The following is a 21,433-nucleotide window of genomic DNA, read 5'->3' on the forward strand; positions in this document are numbered from 1 at the left end:
AATTTTATTATTGTTAAAAAAATTCTTTAAAGTATTCTAATATTGTTTTATCTTTTTAAGTTATAACTTAAGGTCCATATTTATTAATAGAATGATATGTTTTTTTTATATATTAATCAAACTGTAGGAGCTTTTTAAAAATATTTCGAGGGACAGGAAAAAAAATGTAACGTGGTACTGCCATTAACATGGATTCAGAAATCTAAATTGACAAGTGTATAGGTAGGATCTACAGAGATTCTACTTGGGATTTTTTTTTTCCCACATAGCGTTGTTTAGTTTGTGAAGGTGACAAAAATCTAAATGTTTATTTTTATTTTTAAAAATTATTAATCCCTTCGAAAAACTTTCTGCCCAAATAAAATTCTTTCTCACTCTCACTGATGGGCCGAGCCTCTTGGGCTTTATCTAACAGTGTCGTGTCTCCTGTCTCGTGTCGAAAATGACAATCTCGCCCGTTCAAATCTGTTGCTTGGACAGTGGGATATGATCCGTCCCCTCGATTGCAGGAAGTAGGGCTGTTGGGGTTTAATTAGGCATTCAGGTTGAGATCTGAGGAGCCGATTGAGCGAGGAGCGGAGAGGGAAAGATGGATCCACAAATGGTAGAGGTCACGCAGCTCTTCGAGCGATTCAAGGCCGCATTCGTTAGGAAAGATTTTGGCTCCTGCAACAATCTTCTTTCCCAGCTGAAGGTGCTCGCCTCTTTCAAAGATTTAAACGGCTTGGTATCGAGAATTTTGTTGTCTTTAATTGCTTTCCCTATACCTGGAGGGTTAGGGTTGATCGTCATAATTTCTAATACTTCTTGAGTTGATCAAGTTAAAAATATATATATTTTATTACAAGTGCTTTTTAGGGTTTGGATGTAGCATAGATAAAATCTAATGTACTTAAACAATTTGGTTCGTTTTGTACCCCCGTTGGAATTTCAGAAAGTAATTACTTTGAAAAGTAAACCTGGGGAAATCGGCGCTGAATTGTAAAACTGTGGATTTTAGTGAAGTTACCTATGTAATAGTGGCATAAAAGTTAAAAAAAAAAGGAATTATAGTATAATTACATTGGTATGTATGATAATAGCGTGCTTTTGTGATATTTACTGGCGAAGCATATTAGGTTTGTTTCAAGTGTAGAAAGTCAAGATGGGTCAAAATATTACACAGCAACAATAACCAATTATGTAGGTTCCAAATTTCTTGGGTTGGTTATGTACGTCTAAAATCTCCATATAACTACTCTATGCAAGCCTATGTTACTAGTGATTTCCTGATTTTAATCATACCAAATGAATTATATCTTAGTGTACCGTTACCCCACCCTTCGTAGCTCCAATACCTAATCTTCATATCTAATTGATTCAGAGGTCAAAGTATGATAGTAGAATTCTTTGTCTATAATAATATGTTTTCTTCCTCTAATCATTCAGAGTTGTTTTTCAAATTTGTTTCAATTAAAACCCTCATACCAAGTTCCCTTGTGAATAAAAATTGGAATTGTAAAATCAATTAACTTTTCTTGTTTGGAAGATTCATTTTTCCATATGCGTGAATCTAACAAGTAAAAGAGGCTATATGGAATGGTTGAGGGCAGTTATCTGATTTCTAGGCCATGTACTGTGTATGATGGAAAAAGTCACTGCATCTATTTTGTAGGACTGCATGCTTTTTAATTGGTTATATTTGGGCAAAAACTATTTTATCCAAACTAATGTAACATAGACTAGTTTTCCTTATTTCAAATTTCACTTTGATAGATGTGCATACCATTGCAAGCAATACACAGGATAATTGGAATATGAATGATAAATCAATGATTGTAATTACTCTTCATGTTCCTAAAGTTCTTTCTACACAGAAGATATTAGAACAAGATATAGAGGCAACAGTGAAATTTGTTCTTTATATTCAAATTTAATTGCATGATTTTTTATCCTCTTTTTTTTTTATCAAATAAAATTACTTGGGTTAGTTTACGTTGTTTAAAGTTCAGACATGCTGTTTGTATTGTAATGCTTCAGAGTGGAATAAAAAAACTGACTAGTTGATGGGATAATGACCTTGATCTGGATCTCTTTATATTCTAATATATGTTTATATTTTGCAGGTTCTATTGACAAAGTTTCCTAGCTTGCCACCAACGTTCCAAATAACATCAAATGCTGTCCAGGAGTTGACAATTGCAAGTAATATTCACTCAAAAATCTACATTTCTTTATCTATTTTTTTCATAATTAATTAAACGCATTAGTTGAACAAAACAGGTAAAATAGACTTGTATGAAACATGTTGGTCTACATTCCAGTATGAGTTGCACTTTTATTTGAAGCAGGAATTTTTATCCTCAGTGATTTACTCGATAGCTTACAAGAGATGCTATACATTTTATTATAAGGAATTAATTTAGACAATTGGCAACATGTTGATCCTGAATCAATTAGTTATCAAGAATCAATAGTATGTCCATGTTGATCCTTGTTACTAGTGCTATCAGGCATTAACATTGCAATATAGTGTGAGGCAATCAATACTACATGGAATAGTACCATCCTCAAAGGTACAAGCACTTGCTGTGTAGGGTTATGGTCAATAAAGTTATAAAGTTGCAACCATTGGCCATATCACTAAAAATTGGGCAATATATAAGAAATTTTGCATTTCCAACTTCATATAACATTAGTATTATGCATTGAAATTGATAATAAGAAAATATAAGTTGATTAACCGCTGGGGTTGTTTTTCTCTGAATTGTTAATTTGCTAATCCTGAGTCTAATTACTCCCAACTCCCTAAACTAAATCAAGTAAATGACAAGAAGTTCTATCATTTTCTTAATGTTGTCTATTTGTCATATGTTAGTAAATTGAGGGCTGACAATGTCTTTATTAATTATTATTAATGTAGACCAGTATATAACAATAACCAAGCTTTATCCCACTAGGTGAGGTCGGTTATATGGATCATTTTACGCCATTGAGCTCTATCTCCTATATGATCATATATACTTAAATAAAATTTATCTTTATTTTATTGTTGTTAATCAAGTTTTTTTTTTATTTTCCTCTTTCTCGTTTGGTATGCGTGTTTGTCATGGTTTCACATCGCCTAACTGAAATATTTATTGGTCGTCTAAGTACATGCACGTATTATCTTAAACGTGTCTCTCAAAGTTTTTCCTCAATAGATGCAACTCTGACTTTCTCTCTAATGCTCTTATTTTTTATTCTCTCAATCCTCATATGTTCACACATCCATCTAAACATTCTCATCTCTGTAATTCGCATCTTCTGCTCATGTGCTCGAGTTATAGTTCAACATTCAGTTCCATACAACATAGCAGATCTAACAACAATTTTGTAGAATTTTCCAAATTTTAGAGGTGCTTTACGGTCACATAAAACACCCGATACTCTCCTCCATTTCAATCATTTTACTTGTATTTTATGTAAGACATCTCTCTCAATCCCTTTATCGTTTTGTAAAAATGATCCTAAATATTTAAACTCCTCGGTTCCAGGCAACTCATTATCTCTTATCTTAACAATTGTTTCATTACGTCTAATATTGTTAAACTTAAATTTTATATATTATGTCTTTATTCTACTAAGCGTAAAACATTTTCCTTGTTTTCCATCGAAATTCTAGTTTAGCATTTACTCCTTCACGTGTTTCATCTACCAAAATAATATCATCTGCAAACAACATGCACCATGCCTTGAATATGTGCAGTGAGTTCGTCCATAATTAGGGTAAAAAAATAGAGATTTAGAGTTGATCTTTGATGTAACCTTATCTTTATTAGAAATGTTTTTGTTACTCCACCTGAAGGCTTTATTATGGTTGTTAAATCCTTGTATATATTCTTAATTAGTTCAATATATGTTACACTAACACTTTTCTTTTTTAAAATTCTCCTTATAATTTCTCTTGAGACTCTATTATAAATTTTTTCTAAGACAATGAATAACATGTGTAGATCTTGTTTTTGCTCCCGATATTTTTTAATGAGTTGTCTATGAAGATGTATAGCTTTTATTGTTGACCTTCCATGCAGTCAAATTGATTTTCGATTATCGTGGTTTCCTTAATCTCTTTTCCATTATTTTTCTTGTATAACTCGTTAGTTTAATACCCCTATAGTTTGCACAATTTTGTACGTCTTCCAAATAAGGGAACTAGAGTACTTACCCTTCATTGACCAGACTTTTTTTTTGTTTTCAATATCATGTTAAATAATTTTGTATGTCATTCAATATCTTATTTCTCTAGGCACTTTCTTACCTTTATCGGAATATGTCCAACGACTTTTCCATTGTGCATCCCATTTAAAATTTGTTCTACTTTTGAAATTTGAATTATATGATAAAAATTTAAATTTCTATTCTCATTTGACTTAAATTATTTAAATTAAGTTGGACACTTAAACCTTCATTAAAAAGTTGATACTTTCACCGTTCTTTTATTTCTCCATCGTTTATTAGTACCCTATTATATTTATTTTTAATACATTTTATTTGGATAAGATCTTTTTTCTTCCTTTCTCTCACTTTAGCTACTCTATAAATGTCTCTTTTCTCGTCTTTTGTATCTAATTTTTGATATAATCGTTCAAAAATTTCATTCTTTACTTCAATCACTATTTTCTTAATCTCTTTTTTTTACTATTGTATATTTTTTAAAGTATTTTTCGTTCTTACAAATATATAATTCGTTGTAAGCTGTTTGTTTTTTCTTCACTTTCTCTTTTACTTTCTTATTCTACCACCAAAATTCCTTAGTGGTGCATGTCCCTTTGACTCATCGAGTATACTCTTAACTACTATTTTCAATTTTGATATCATCTTATTCCATGTCGTATTAGTGTCACCATATATTTCACCTAATACTTGTACTCCTACCTTCTACTTAAATATATTTTGCTTCCCATCCTTTAACTTCCACTACTTAATTATAGGAGTCGTATGTATTTTCTTTCTATTGATACTATACTTGAGACCTATATCCAATACTATTAACCTATGTTGGGTAGTTAAGCTTTCTCCAGGGATGATCTTGCAATCTATATAAATCTTTCTATCCTTTTTCCTAATCATAAGAAAGTCAATTGGTGATTTTTTTTTTTCACTTTTGAACGTGACTAAATGTTCTTCTCTTTTTTTTAAAAAATGTATTAGTTAATATAAAGTCATATGCTATCGTAAAATCTAATATAGTTTTCTCTTCTTTATTTCTCGTTCTAAACTCATAACTCTCATCCCCATGCACCCTCTTATATTCCCCATTTTTCATTCCGATATGCCCATTTAGATCAATTCCTATTAAAATCATTTCATTTGGCAGAATGTTTTGTAATATTTTATCTAAGTCATCCAAAAATCTTGATTTGGTAGCTTCATCTAATCTTACTTGAGGTGCATATATGCTAATTATGTTTATAGTTTCTTTCGCCACTATTATCTTAAGAGCTATAATTCTATCCTCTTTTCTCACTACTTCTACAATTTCATCTTTTAATGAATTATTATAACAATGCTCACTCCATTTCTTTCTTTACTTTTTCCTATATACCATAACTTAAAATCCGTGTTCTTTATCATCTTTACCTTCTCGCCTGCTTATTTTGTCTCTTGTATACACAAAATATTAATTCTTCTCCTAATCATCGTATCTATTACCTCCTTGAATTTACAGTGAGGATTTCTATATCCCATGTTCTCAATCTTAGACTATTAGTTTTCCTATCATATTTGTTCTTATCCAACTTATGGTGTGAGAACTCTTGCCTATTTAACATTACACTCAAGTTTTCATGGAGATGTAGCGATCCTTGCCGATATGTTATAGTCGGATCTTGCAACGCGAACTCTTGCATATTTAATACTACACCCGAGTTTTGGATGTAGCAGTCCTTGTTGAGATGTTATAGTCGGACCTTACAATGCATTCCTTCCAGGGAATAACCTAGCATTAGCACAATAGTTTAATGAATTCATTCATTGTACATTTGTCATAGTTTTAATGTTGGTTGGCAACCTAACGTAACCCTCCTCCTTTTTCCGGGCTTGGGATTGGGCATGATTGGTTCGTTTTGGGCGGAGTTAAGCAAACCAGTATGGTTAACCTAAAATTGAATCTATTGGTATAGACATAGATATCAGCTAGCATGTGATAAGGTGGTTGCATCTCGATCAAATCTATATGATGAAAACTGTAGTCTCCTTACTCAACTTGGTGGAGCTTAGGTATACAAAAATGAAGTTGTTGGTATGTGACCTACCTTCATTAACCTAAGAGTTAGAGCATCCACGAAGGAGCTCCCTCTGAGGCGTGGATGCACCGAAAGAGTTCCCTCCCATTATGGGGACGCTTCTTCGTTACTTTTTTTTTGTAATGTTTTTTATTTTTGTTTACAAAAATAAAAATAATAAAATATTTTTTTTAAAAAAAATAGGGAACGTTAAGTTTTAGTCGTTGAACAACGGCTAATTTTTATTTAAAAAAAATTCTATAAATATATTCTCTCAACCTTTCATTCTTCTTATCATTTTCTCAATTCTCTACTTCTTTCAACCATGGAAATATCTTGACTTCAAATGGCTAAAAATTTAAATCGATCTATGCTCCGTGAATTCTAGAGAAATAAATTGATGGAAGACGCGAAAGATATAGATGAACAAAGAATGCTCCGGTTATATGAGCAGCAACAAATGTTACGTCAAAGTGCTCAAAGTTCTTCTAGTAGAACACAAAGGAGAAGGTATTTGAATCGGGATCATGAAGTCGGACATGCTCATCTTTTCAATGATTATTTCTTTAATGAGCCAATATATCCAGACGATATATTTTGACGTCGATTCTGAATGCAAAGAGGGTTATTTGTTCGTATAGTTGATACCTTAAAAAATCATTCAGAATATTTTCAATGGAAAGTCGATGTGACGGGAAAAAAGGTTTATCGCCACTTCAAAAATGCACAGTGGCTATTCGTCAATTGCCGTATGAAGTCCTTGGTGATCATTATGATGAGTACCTACGAATTGCTGAAACAACTGTCATCCAATGCTTATTCAACTTCTGTCGATGTGTAATTAAAGTGTTCGGGACCCAATATTTAAGAAGACCTAATGTTGATGGTATCTAACACTTGATTGAAATGCATGAGCAAAAACACGATTTCCCTGCATTTTGAGTAGCTTTGATTGTATGCATTGGTAGTGAAAAAATTGCCTTGTCGCTTGGAAAGGTTAGTTTACTCGGGGAGATCATGGCATCATAACAATTGTGTTTGAAGTAGTTACTTCTGTGGACTTATGGATATGACATACCTTTTTTGAGATTGTAGGGTCACGTAATGATATTAACGTGCTTAACGAATCACCTTTATTCAATGTCTTACAAGGAAATGCACCCGAGGTTAATTTTATAGTTAACAATACACAATATACAAAATGATTCTATTTGACTGATGGGATCTATTCAGAATGGGCTATTTTCGTTAAGAGCTTTCCATGCCCTTGGATCCTAAGAGAAAAATGTTTAAGGAACGATAACAGGCCACGAGAAAGGATATCGGGCTGGCATTTGGGCATTTGGGGTGCTCCAATCTCGATAGGCAATGATCAGAGGTCTGAGACAATTTTGGTATAAGGATAATTTGAAGGATATCATGTATACATTCATTATTTTGTACAACATGATTATTGAGAATGAGGGATATGCAGTAGTCAATTGGTTGGACGATGAAGGAGATCCTCCATCACAAATATTTTAAGGCTCCACCCAAGAATTTCAAGAATACCTCCGGAGAAATTGCGAACTACGTGATAATCAACTGCATCATCAACTTCGAGCCGACTTGGTTGAGTATATCTGGACACGCTACGGTTGTGATCAATGAAAAAATAATTTATTAATTGCTATACATCTACTGTAATATTTATATAATTTTTTAATTATTAATGTTATTTCAGATTAACAGTTTGTGAATTTAAATTTTATAAAAAATTAATTATATATAATGTAAAATATGGAGGAGAGATGACAAATATATATAATAAAAAGTGTGAGACCCATTAAGGAGTTGTTGAAATGTTTTTTTAAATATATATAGAGTGGAGAGATGTGTGAGGTTTTTTACTTTTGACGTAGCGAGGATGTGGCAAAGAAGGAGCTCGTGGAGAAGTTTCACGATTGTGGATGCCCTTAGAAAAATCACCTTTTTCAAAATCTATGATGATTATCTAAGTTAATTAGGTGTATCCATATAGCCAATTAGTTACGACATAAGTTCTGGTTGTGTAGTTTGTTGTAAGATGCAATGATGCTAGTTTCAAAATCTGATGCTTGTTTACTGCTTTTGAATAGAAGATGTGATATCTTTTACCATTTTCTCAAGTCATGTTGGTTGTTCTTGTTTCAATCACTTCTTTCTTGATGCAGCTTTTTCTTAGTACCTCTACATTTCTTGTATGCTGAGTTGACTATTATAACTTTTTTAACTTGATACAAATCACTGCCATATCGTCTACAATATTAATTGTTGCTATTTGAGGGATTTCAGGAGAGATTTATGAACATGCTGTTGTCTTGAGTGTGAAAACTGAAGATCAAGATGCCTTTGAAAGAGACTTCTTCCAACTCAAACCTTATTATACTGATACTTGGTATGTCTAATCAAATTTATTCTCGTGCTAAGTTTACAATTGCCAATACCCCGTTTGAAGTTTACTGGTTTTGGTGAGCCATATAATTTTTAGTTAAACGTGATCTAAACCAATTAGATAATAGTCTGTTACAGTATTGTTATGAGTATGCCGCATCCATTGGGTGAAAATTTAGATATGTTGTTGTATGCATTTTATGCTCAAGGCACATTTATCATGAATTGATTTATTATCTTAATAAAGCTTGCACTTAGTCTGTCTGTTAATTAAAATCTTGATGCATAATTATTCATTAGTTTGATTTTTTTTTTTTAAAAAAAAACAATCATTGCTCTGTTGAGCAATATATATATATATATATATTGACATCTCTATATCTCTCTGTTGACTTGATCCATTCTTTCCCCTTTAAAACAGTGGTATGATACCACCGTCTCTCCAGGAGTACCCAATATTGGGTCTTAACCTTCTGAGGCTGCTTGTGCAAAATAGAATAGCAGAATTCCACACTGAACTAGAACTTCTTCCTCAAAATGCTTTGGAGAACCCTTGCATCAAGCATGCTGTGGAGCTGGAACAATCATTCATGGAAGGTGCTTATAATCGTGTCTTGAGTGCAAGACAGTCTGTGCCACATGATACTTATGTTTATTTCATGGATCTACTTGCAAAGACAGTCAGGTAAAATATACAGTATGTATTTTTTTCTACTCGAATAATGTAAGATTCTTTTAAACAAGTTCACAACCCCTACTTGTTTTCAGAGATGAGATTGCTGGCTGCAGCGAAAAGGCTTATGATTATTTGTCCATTAATGATGCCAAAAAGATTCTGATGTTTTCATCTGACCAAGAACTTTCTGATTATGTCTCAGAGGTACTTAACTTTTTCCATTTACTTACATACCACTCAGGAGTGCCTTTACTTTCAAGTTTAGCAAGTAACTAGTAAAAAAATCCCTTTGTTTTCTCCTAATATTCTGACAATTATGTAATAAAGCTAATATGTTAATGTACTTGAGCTTGCAGAAAGCCAGTTTTGTCATCTCATTCTTGTTACCGTGGTTTTCTTTGTTAATGATACTGACAATTATGTAATGAAGCTGATATGCTAATAAGTTATTTGCTTCACTCTTTCTTCTCTTAATACAGTATGCTTCTTCACTTCAGCTAAAATCCGTAAATCCTATCCTGGTTTTCTTTCTACTTTAAAACAGCAAAAACAAAACAGTTTGAGTTCTGACTATTTATGTCAGCAACTTTGTTTTCCACTCTAAAGTTGTCATCTAGTCAGCCCAGTTCACATTTCCTTAAAAATAGTTGTATGATGGTTTTGCACACAATAAACTTGTCTAAATTTATTTAAAATTGTAGCTGATTCATCCAGTGTTGTCCCTACAAGTCTCCTGTATATGTGCTCAGCTCACTCAAAGTTTCCAAGATATATCTTGAGATCTGACAAATCATTTGTAATTACTGTTATACCGTTGGAATGTATCTCTGTTATCCATGCTTTTTCATCCATGTGCAGGAACACCCAGAATGGGAAATCAAGGATGGTTGTGTTTTCTTTCAAAAGGCTAAAGAATCTCAACCGTGCAAAGAAATACCAGCACTACAACTTATCAACCAGACATTAAGCTATGCTAGGGAGTTGGAGCGCATCGTCTAATAACTTTTGTTGTGTTTTTCTATTGCCCACTGGGCGGTTTATACTTTAAAAGCACCGGAGTAAATTGCACCTTCTATTTGTTTTCATCTCCGTCGATGGATGAGAAGATTGATCGTATTTGCACTAAAGCTCAAAACTCTGGCATTGCTTTTATTCTAATTTGATTTTGGAAATTCAGATAGATGCCAAAAAGCTTCCGTTCCAATTAATAGTACGTTCGGAGTTTCTTTGTGATTGAAATTTAGTACTATGGAAATTCCTTAAAACCCTTTGGTTGCCATACTAAATTAACACTGTGCTTTTCATTGCTCGTTTGGCAGTAACATTAGTGGTATCGTCTGGTGACAATGTCGGTCAATTGTTGAGTGTTTACTTTTTCAATGGGTTTGATTTGTACTTTAGATTGATGGGTCACTAATTTTTTAACAAGAATGTTCGAGGGCAACCAAAAAGAAGATTAAGATGAGAAAAGTCTATATACTTCGCTTATGTGTTATGATTAGAGATGTGTGAAAAAGTAATCAATTTACCAACTTGAATCAAAAAATGGATTTCATCAATACGCTCGATTAATTGTCTGGCCAGTTTAGAAGAAGTGTTTTTGATTTTTCATATTAAAAATTTGAAAATCTGATCCAATTTGGAAAGAGTGTTTCGCGCCTTTGAATGAAACTCTGATTAGAAAAAAATATATATATTAAAATTTTATTGATTATGTTTGATTTTTCGATGCATGTTAGTATGTAAATTTTCAGCTCCCCTTGGATTGAGTGGGTCGGACAGTTCATGAGCAGGAAAACCGAGGCAAATAGATAATACAAAGTGGGACTGCGACAAACTGAGCTTGATGCATGACTTAAGTGGGCAGAGGCATAGGCGAACTGAATAGTAGTAATGACTCAAACGCTCTAAGATAAACTGAGCAAGCTAACATACCCAAATCGCATGCAATTGACCAGTCAAAATTAAAGGTTTCTATCACTATATTTAAAATTTAAAATAAATAACTCACTTTATTAAATTTAAATAATCATTTTTCATATATACTATATCAACTATCTTAAAAAATTTATTATCTTTAATTTTTTATTAATGTGCACACGCGTTGCGTGTGTAATATAATACATTGAAATCACATTGACCCTTTATAATGAAATTATATAAATTAAAGTATTTTAGCATTGAAATACTAAAATAGAGTCATTAGGGTAAAATACCTGACTTTTGAAAATCTAAATTATTTAGGTATTTGAAAATCCGAATTGTTTGAATTTTCGAGTGTCACCCTTACGACTTCCCTATGAAAAAAAAATAATTTAATTTAATATTATACTTATCTTAGTAAAAAAAAACTAAGAAAAGTATATTTTTTTAATATTGTCGGTCTAAAATATTTATAGAAGTTTCTTTAAACATAGTGTTGTCAATCATGTGAGACTAAAAAGAACTATATATTTTTTTATATAAAACAACCAGAGAAAATTAATGATGAGAAAAATTCATAATAATATGTCGCAGCTGAGTCTCGAAATCTAGATCACTGATTGTTTCGCTTGTGAAATTACTAATAAACTTTGGAATTATTTTTAGTGTGAATAGAAAAATGATATTAACGTAAATTCATTTTAGCCTTCAACAAATTTAGTTAGTAAAGGGGGAAGATTTTTAAAAAAATAATAAGATATTTATGAAATGAGTGGAAGAAGAGAAATTAAAAAGAAATATTATTTTAATAGAAATTTCATTCCCTAAATTTAAAGAATTATTATTTATTAAATTTAAATTTAGAGAATAGATAAAATAATTAGTATAATTTTTTTAAACTATTCTATTTAAAATTTGGAATAAAATTTTTAAATAGTGAACTAACCAAATATATGAGTAGAAATATCAATGTTGGGTAAGCCTTATATTTTTAAGACTGATTTTTAATAGACTGATTTTTTATTAAAAATTAATTAAAAAGTGGAAAATATGTTTTTTTTTTTTTTTTTTTTTGAAAAGTGCAAGGAAAAGACAGTGGATTAAAGTTAAACGAAAGATAGAAATGGATTTTTTTTTTCTTGGTAAGAAAATGTGAGAAAATAATTTCTACAATCAAATTCCTTAAAATCCATTATATAGTGATTATATTTATTAGAGATAAATAACGGTACCAAACGATTTTGTAAGTGGGAGGAATTAATTCTGAATGAATTTTAAGGGATTTGAACCTTACTTCTTGATTGCAAATTTATAATCCGAGTATCAACTCGGCTACGCCCATGGGACAAAGAAAGATCTGGATCCTCTAGATCACGTCCTCTGGTCCCTCCTGAACCGCATAACTCATATAAAACCCAGCTCACATGTAAAACGCGTGCACGCAGAAACATAGCAATGCAAAACCCTAACGGTATGGATGGCAATGGGATGGGGCGGGGGCGGGTTTGTCATCGCCATCCCCGCCCCGTTCTCATTTTTTCGGGTTTGGAGATTCCCCGAACCCGAACCCACGGGGATCAAATCTCCATCCCCGCCCCATCCTAATATTTAATTATTATTATTCTTATTATTTTATCATTATTATTAATGATAATATTAATATCAATATTATTATTAATACTTTTAAAAAAATCTTATTATTATTTATTAATATTAATAATAATAATATTCGGGGCGGGTTCAGGGATGGGGATAGAATTCCCATATCCACCCCAAACCCGCCCCATCCCCGAAAAATCGGGGATCCCCATCCCCATTTCGGATTTTCCCCGCGGGGCCCCGAATCCATGGGGAAAATTGTCATCCCTACCTAACGGGGTCGACCTCTCGCGATTCGCAACCTCCCGCGGCCTCCCGTGACCTCCTACGATCTCCCTCCCACGACCTCTGACCGTACGCGACCTCCCATGACCTCCGACGACATCTAAACACAATCGTCCGAAGCTACGAGTAGCACGCCGTCAATGACCCAAGGTTTTGACTCCTACAACGATGGCCAACTCCGAGGCCTCGCCCTACCCTCGACCCTCGACCCTCGACGACCCAAGCTCCGAGCTCCACCCTATGGTTCTTGGGAGACAAAAGGTCTTCTTCTTAGTTAATTGTTGTTCTTGGGAGGATCTAGAGCATTTGATAACTAAAGAGAAGTTGGACATGCAGAAATTTGACATAAAATTGATGTTTTTATATGCTTCTTTTATTGCTGTTTTTTTAGTCCTATTTTTTTTTTTATCAAAGTAATTATCATGGAGGGTTAATTTATGAGTTATCGTCGTTTGAATTTTGAAGGAAATGAAGATAGTCGAAAAGCTGACTTTGATGTTATTGATGAAGGTAATAAGATTCAGATTGAGAATGTATTGAGCTTCAGTATATCAAATTTTCCTTTTCAGCCATTTTGCTTTGTTTGTTTGATTTTATAGGCTTGAACATTGAAACAAATTTGGATATACCACAAATGAGCTAGAATTTGAGACAGAAGGAGATGCATATCAATTTTATTTAACATATGCTAAAAATGTTGGATTTGGAGTAAGGAGAGGTAAAATTCACAATGATAAATCGGGTAAATTATTTTATGGGATTTTTTATTATTGTGTCCAAGGTAAAAGAGGAAAAGACAAATAAGATCTTTATGTCAAAGCAAGTCATGGTGAAACAAAGTTTGGTTGTGAGGCTAAAATGAATATTAGTAATAAAAAAAGGCAAGTTTATTGTGGTACAATTTGTTAAGAGCATAATTATTATTTCTCAAGTTCAAACAAAACACACCTCTATAGAAGTCAAAGGAATATATCTTCTTCTACAATGGTGGCAAAAGGCGAATACGTACGCCCCCAGCGCCCCCGCCAACCCGTCCCAGAGCCAACACAGAGAAGATAAATCACGGGCGGATATTAGCCTTTGGAATAGTGACAAGCACATAAGGGAGACATTTACCTTAATTTTACCGAGATTCGAACCCCAGACCTCATGGTGGCAACACCTCATGTGTTAGCCACTAGACCCATCCGAGGGGGCTTTCTTATGATACAGATTGAGATGGTAAGTGATGTGAGAATTCCCCCCAAAACATCTCATGATATTATGGTAAGACAAGTAAGTGTGAGGGAGAATATAGGATTTATTCCTGAGGGTTATAAAAACTATTTACGATCTAAAAGAATAATAAATATAAGAGTTGGGGATATAAAGGGTGTATTGGAGTATTTATAGAAAATGTAGTTCATGATCCTAATTTTTTTATGCTATTCAAGTTGATGAAGATGATTTGATTACTAATATTTTTTAGTCCGACGATAAGATGAGAGCTGATTATGCTAATTTTGGAGATGTTATTTGTTTTGACACAACCTATAGAAAGAACAATGAAGGTCGCTTAATTGCATTGTTTGTAAGTGTCAATCATCATAAACAACCCATACTTTTTGGTGCAACTTTATTATATGATGAAACTAATTGACCTTTTGAGTGGTTGTTTGATACATTAATTAGAGCTATGGGTGAGAAAAAAAATTAACTACTATTCTTATATATCAAGATGTAGCAATGGCAAAGGCATTAGCTTCCAGATGTCCTGAAACACATCATCGTTTATGTATTTGACACATTTATCAAAATGTCGCTATATATTTGAGTGAAGTTTTTTTCTCAATTTAGAGACTTTGCTAAAGATTTTGCCTCATGTGTATATGATTTTAATGAAGAGAAAGATTTTATTTCAGCATGGAATATAATGTTGGCCAAGTATGCACTTGAAGACAATGATTGGTTGAGGCACATGCACAATATAAAGAAAAAAATGGACTTTAGTATATGGATGACAAATGTTTTGTGCGGATATAACTACAATCCAAAGTGTGAGCATGAATACTATTGTGAAAAAGTACGTCATTTATAAACACAAGTTTTTAGACTTCTTCATTCACTTCCAAAGACTCATTGATGATCATCGATATGAGGAATTAAAAGCTAATTTCAGATCAAGTACAACTGTTCCATATTTAATGTTTCCAATTGAGATTTTAAAACATGCTAGTGAAATTTATACTATTGAGGTATACAAGTATTTTCAACCGGAGTGATGTTTATCTCATGATTCTAGTGTAGAAATTTGTGAGGATACATTTACAAAATATAAAGTTACTTCTCATAAAAAGAGAAACCATCGTATAGTTACACTTGATAAGAAGTTTGAAAAAATTAAGTGTAGCTGTAGAAAATATAAATTTATTAGAATTTTGTGTTCTCATATTCTGAAAATATTTATGTGGAAAAATATCATGAAGATTCCAAGTGAGTATATATTAAAAAGGTGGACAAGAAAAGTAAAAATTACATATTTTGGAGTTAATTATTCAATGGCAAATAATGCTAGTTTGGATCCAAAAGTACTTCAAAACATGTGATACAAAGTATTGTGTGGGTTGAATGTTCAATTGGTTACCAAGGTAGTGGAAAGGGATGACACTTATAAGGTTGTTAAAGATGCTATGTAGAGTTTGTGTAAGATGGTGGGTGATAAGTTACAAGTTAATGAATCAAATATCCAACAATTAAAAGTGAGTCAAAAATCTTAGAAATTTGATTATGGTGAAGGGAACTCTACTAGAGTGAAAGGAATTAAAACGAATAAGAAAATGGTCTTAGGTAAAGGGTTGAAAGGTGGGTTAGAGAAGATTTTAAGGAAAAGAAAAACAACAAGGAAAACAAACCAAGCTTCAACAATTGTAATAGTTTATACTCCATAACTTCTAAATTTTTTTTATTTAGTATTCTTTGTTGTTAAATTTAAACAACTTAAATCATTCTATTTGTTTATATAATACAGAGTGTAGATCAAACTATTTCCATTCTGGCCAGCATACAATGTGACTAGATCAATCATCAAGTTGGTATTTGTTTACTTATGTTAAACTAAGATAGTTTATGTTATAAATATCTAAGACTGTATTTTATTTTCTTATTTTAGCCTATAAATTCTGTACCAATAATTGATAGCTCTGTTGATAATTTAAGTATGACTAAGACTCAATTTCTACCATTATTGGCATCGCAACTTTCTCAGGTATTTATTTTTCATACAAGTTCACAATCTTTGATTAGATGACCTAGTTTAATACGAGTATTTATTTTTCATACAAGTTACACCATTTAGTCATTTAACTTATTTTTTTAATATTTTACGATTAAATATATATTTGATAATGCTTTACTGTTATGTTATAGGTACATCAACCATCTCATCTTGGTTATTTTCTGACAAATTACCTGGAATAATGATACAAAGGGTAGTTATTGGGGACCCAAAAGTGAAAATTTATGAAGTTGTTGAGGAGATTATGCTTCTGATTGTTGTTTAAAGTTTAAGTTATCCTGTATATTCAAGTATTTATTCTTTTCCTTGTTAGGGAATCTATGTACTAGATGGGTATTGGACATCACTTAGAGTTGCAAATGTTTTTTTTTCCTATGGTTGCAGTGCCCTAGAGTTTGGATGGATGTTAGTAGAGTTACTTGTGGACCTAGTGATTCAATTTTTTTTTCAATGTCGTCTTGCATCAACTTTTCGATGCAGAATTATTGAGGTAAGAAAATTTAAAGATGATCAAATAAGGAGTAGAACATAGATGATTGAAATAAGATTATGAATAGTTCATTTATTCTTTCAAAAATTGCAAGAGTTATAAGTTCTTTCTTAGTCTTAAAAAGGTAAGACATACGATGACTAGTAGTTGAAAAATTACTTCATCATAACTCATGTCAGCAATCTTGCTCCTTATGGGGTATTATTTCATTTGCTGTTGAAACTTGGCAACCATAGTTCAAAAAATTCATGGATGCATCATGCATGAATTGATTCTGTGATCATGTAACTCTTGTGCAATATTTTTGAAGGCACTTATCTATGTTATAAGAGGCTAAAGAACAATATTAAAAGGCAACATGGAAGAGCACTACTTTCAAGTAGTTCAAGTGATGGTAACTTATCATGAGACTCTGTAAGATTGGATGAGTGCTAGAGTTTGCTAAGACTTCCAGAGCTAGCATTTCATTGAGGATGATCTCTCAGCTGCCAACATTACTTTGAGGAAACCTCCTTCCGATCTCTCTCATAGAAATGATTAAAGACCAATTGAGGAGTGTGGTCTTACGAATTCCAGCAATGCCGTAGATGGCAATCACACTTTCGGTGCACGAAATTTCTATCAAACTTAAACACTATATGATTCGATCTACAAGTTGTAAGCACAACAAGTTACATCACAAAACAAGTTATATCAACCACATTCCCATCATTACAATCCAAGTACATATAACTACAACGATACCAACTCTAAATTTCCTATTCAATGAACATATTGTTGGTGTAGTTGACACCAATGGTTGAACCTAAGTTTTGATGAATGACAAGTAGATTAAAGTCAGATGTGTTGTGATCTAACCTTTCTACCAAGTGTACGAACTTGACTGGTCTGATACTAGGTTGAAATTCAGCTAGGTCTGGAGGACCTTATAGCTGGTGTAGAAGTCTAGATATGTCAAGAAATGACCCGATATCTGGTGGAAAGTCTAGCTGGGTCCACGGGATCAGACAGCTAATTAAAGTTCAGTTGGGTTTGTGGACTTGAAAACTGGTGGGAACACCTAGTGGGCCGTAAGGGAGTCAAGTGATTATGCATGGTAAGTAAGCTAAGTCACTGGAGGAGAGTGTTCCAGTGAGGGTGAATCCCAATTAGGGACTTTAGGCGTAGTCTAGTTTAGGTCCATTTTGAAAACCTAGATTGAGACCTTGATTAGATTATGATCTTGGACAGATAGGATCTAATTAGTAAATTCTTATTTTATTATTATGCTACCTTTGTTTTGTAGGATATACTTTATTTTTAGACTAACACATTTTGTAGGACGAAATGAGCAAAAACAGCCTCGAATGAATAATGTCTGAGATGCCTCTAAGGTGTCTGAGATGCCTCGAATCCGGAGGTGCCCTCAAGAAGATAAGTTTACGGATAAGGCTTTGTCGTGCGGAGGAACCCTGGAGGTGTTGGAGTCACCTCCAAGGCTCATTGGAGGTGCCTTGGAGTGCTTGGAGGCGCCCTCGCGCAGATAAAAATCATAATAAATGGTGGTTATCTTGACTGAGATGTTTGAGATTAGTTTCCCACTTGGAGGTGCCTCGAACAAGGATGGGAGGCGCCCTCAACAACCTATAAAAGGAAGGTTCACCCAAGCTTTCAAAACAATTCAATTACAACTTCTAAAAGTGAACTTCCTAGTTTCCAGCTACTTTGACTTCATCCTCTCGTTGTGCTGGGATGCTGCTACACCCTACTACTGTTGAGAAGTCGTCCGACATCGAGCTCGATCCAAGAATCTTCACGTGTTGGGTAAGGAAAGTATTTTTAATTATTTAATTAATGCATTAAGAAAAGTGTAGGTTGTTACACTTTTCTTTTTGTTATTATTATACTCGATTCTCTCTTCCGACGGTTCCGAAAGAGGTTTATAGTGGATTGTCCGTCAATACGGTCTGAGGGATCATGGATCTTGGAGTAGGAGTCGCCGAGTAACTCCTCGTGTACTTTTGTTTTCTCACATTTTATTTAATTCCACGGCGTACTCAGTTTTCAAAATCCCAAAAAACAAGTTTTTTAAAACTACGTGATTCACCCCCTCCCTCCTCTTGTCATGTGTGTAATGATCCGACACATATTTCATCAATCAACTGCATAGTTATATGATTATTGTTCCCATCATCTAGAACATCATTGTATTCAACTGCACCCTCATAACTAGTATATTTCTTCAATTTACTAATCTCCAACTTTAATTTTTTGTTATTCCTCTTCAACTCATTAATAATTGTCTTACTTCTCTATGATAGTTCTGGGTCATGCCATAAGAAGAAGTAACATCTCTTTTTTCTGAATTTCATATCAACTTAATCAAAACTCAATAATTAAAAATTCACAATAACACCGTGTTGGTATAACGAAAACTTACTTTAAATTTTGGACATGAAAAAATTGCCTTCCTAGATTAGATTTCGTCCATAATGTCTGGAGAGTAGCTTGTAACCTACAATAACATAATATATGAGAAGCTTTACGTTGTTCATCGTTCATTCGTCATCAAGTGAAAGATGATGCTGATAAAGAGCCGGCTACCATGATTTTTCTTTCCTTTTACTTGAATAACATCAATTTACGAAAAGGGCATAAATTCAAGTAAGCATATAAATTTCGACGAAAAAAATTAACAACAACCCCCAACATGCATCAATTCCTCAATTCTGTCAAAGAATGTCACACTCAACATTATCTATCAAACTAGATTCATGAAGTCTAATGAACTAAAGCAGGAGTAGATCCACAACTTTTTCTTTGCCAACATTTAAGTAATTTGTTAGGTTCATTCCATGGTATTATTGTATTTATCCTGAACAAGTAAGTTGTTTGTTTGCACCTCTTTATGATTAACATGGTTTGTCTTCCATTCCAAAAGTTCTATTGGTGGCATAGTTTTAGAGTCAATCAAATAGATACTTGCTTTTCTGTGCATTTATTATAGATTTGTGTTTACCTCCCTATCCGTCTTATAAATTTGAGCCTATGTAAGGAGAGCAAATGCTAAATGCATGATCAAATTTGATATTATGAGTGTCCATTAACTGATTCTTCATATGAGAGTTTGCATCATCATCTCCTTTAGAATAATCCATGGCTTGAAAACTTCTTATTAACCATAGCTCATAGTACGTGGAATCCTGATTTCTTTGCAAACATGAGTTTGTGTATCCTGACTATTCATAATATAGCATCTTCTAAATGATAGTTGGTAAAATTGTAATGTATCCTAAATTAAATAACTAGAGCTAAAACAAAGTTCACTTCTAGTAAATACATTGTTTCTTCCTTCATGAATCTTACATCTTACTGATAAATTCAGAGAAACAAGCATGATTCGACGAGTCCATAATTAGGGCAATGTCCAAAATTAGGGTAAAATAGTACCTGAAAATCAATCCTAATGAGAGAGGAGCTTGGGTTGTCGAGGGTCTAGGGCAAGGCGGGGCTTAGGGTAGTCGATGGTGTGCTGCTCAGAACTTCGGACGGTTGTGTTCAGATGTCGCCGGAGGTCGCAGAGGGTCAGAGGTCAAGGGAGGGAGATCGCAAGAGGTCAAGGGAGGGAGATCGCAGGATGCCCGGGAGGTCACGGGAGGCCGCAGGAGGTCGCAGATCACAAGAGGTCGACCTCATTAGGGTTTTGCGTTGCTGCATTTTTACGTGCACGCGTTTTGCACATGAACTGGATTTTATATAAGTTATGTAGTCCAGGGGAGACCAGAGGACACGGTCTAGAGGATCCACGCCGTCGGATGCTAGCCAGGAGTTGACCCCAGATCTTATGATGACAACATCACCATCCGCTAGTCAAATGTCATTACCAAGGGGACTAGGGAGATCCCCTTCACGAGGGTATTTGAGGAGGTGAAAGAGACTCTAATTCTAAGATTCCTAACGCAAACAACGATGTAAGATGACCCTTCAATGGTGTGATCAAGAAAAGAAAGATGGAGCTCCCACGAGCATAACTGAGATGGTAAATGGACGATTGTTTACCACATGGGTATCGGGATCGAATCTCAGAATTGATAAGATATAAATTCTTACACCTCATGTAACTCACCGCATCTATTTGCCTTCTCAATCATTATAATTTATCTTCTTCATATTAATTTTCTATTTTTCATCTGTATTGATCCTGAAATAGACTGGCAGATGCATTGATACGCGTTTTACCTTTTACCATAAGAAAAGAAAATAGGAATATATCAGTAAAGGAAGAGACGAATCAAGGGAAGTGAGTCAATTTTTTTCCCTCTCAAAGGGAACACGCCATTGCAATGATTTTTCGCGGATTTTATTCACCCCTACTTAAATTTTTTCCCAACTTATTTTATTTCCTTTCTCCCCTAAGAAACAAAGACCAAGTGATACTACACCAGCTTGCGTCAATTTTCCTTGAAAATGCGAGCAAGAATCACTTTCCCAATTACTTCAGATGCAATATTGGACAGGTAACAGAAAATAAATAGCAAGCAAAATGCTTC

General features: G+C 33.5%; 1 protein-coding gene across 1 annotated transcript; it reads left to right on the forward strand.

Moving 5' to 3' along the window:
* The first annotated feature begins 482 nt into the window (after positions 1-482).
* On the forward strand, positions 483-10,513 carry LOC122016624 (26S proteasome non-ATPase regulatory subunit 8 homolog A-like). The gene is made up of 6 exons (XM_042573997.1): positions 483-694; positions 2,106-2,184; positions 8,559-8,661; positions 9,079-9,342; positions 9,426-9,537; positions 10,192-10,513. Exons 1-6 carry the CDS (start codon positions 590-592, stop codon positions 10,330-10,332), a joined length of 804 nt encoding a protein of 267 aa, XP_042429931.1. The 5' UTR covers positions 483-589; the 3' UTR covers positions 10,333-10,513.
* Positions 10,514-21,433: the final 10,920 nt, after the last annotated feature.

This window comes from Zingiber officinale, chromosome 8B (genome assembly GCF_018446385.1).
Source record: "Zingiber officinale cultivar Zhangliang chromosome 8B, Zo_v1.1, whole genome shotgun sequence".
Taxonomy (NCBI): Eukaryota; Viridiplantae; Streptophyta; class Magnoliopsida; order Zingiberales; family Zingiberaceae; genus Zingiber; species Zingiber officinale.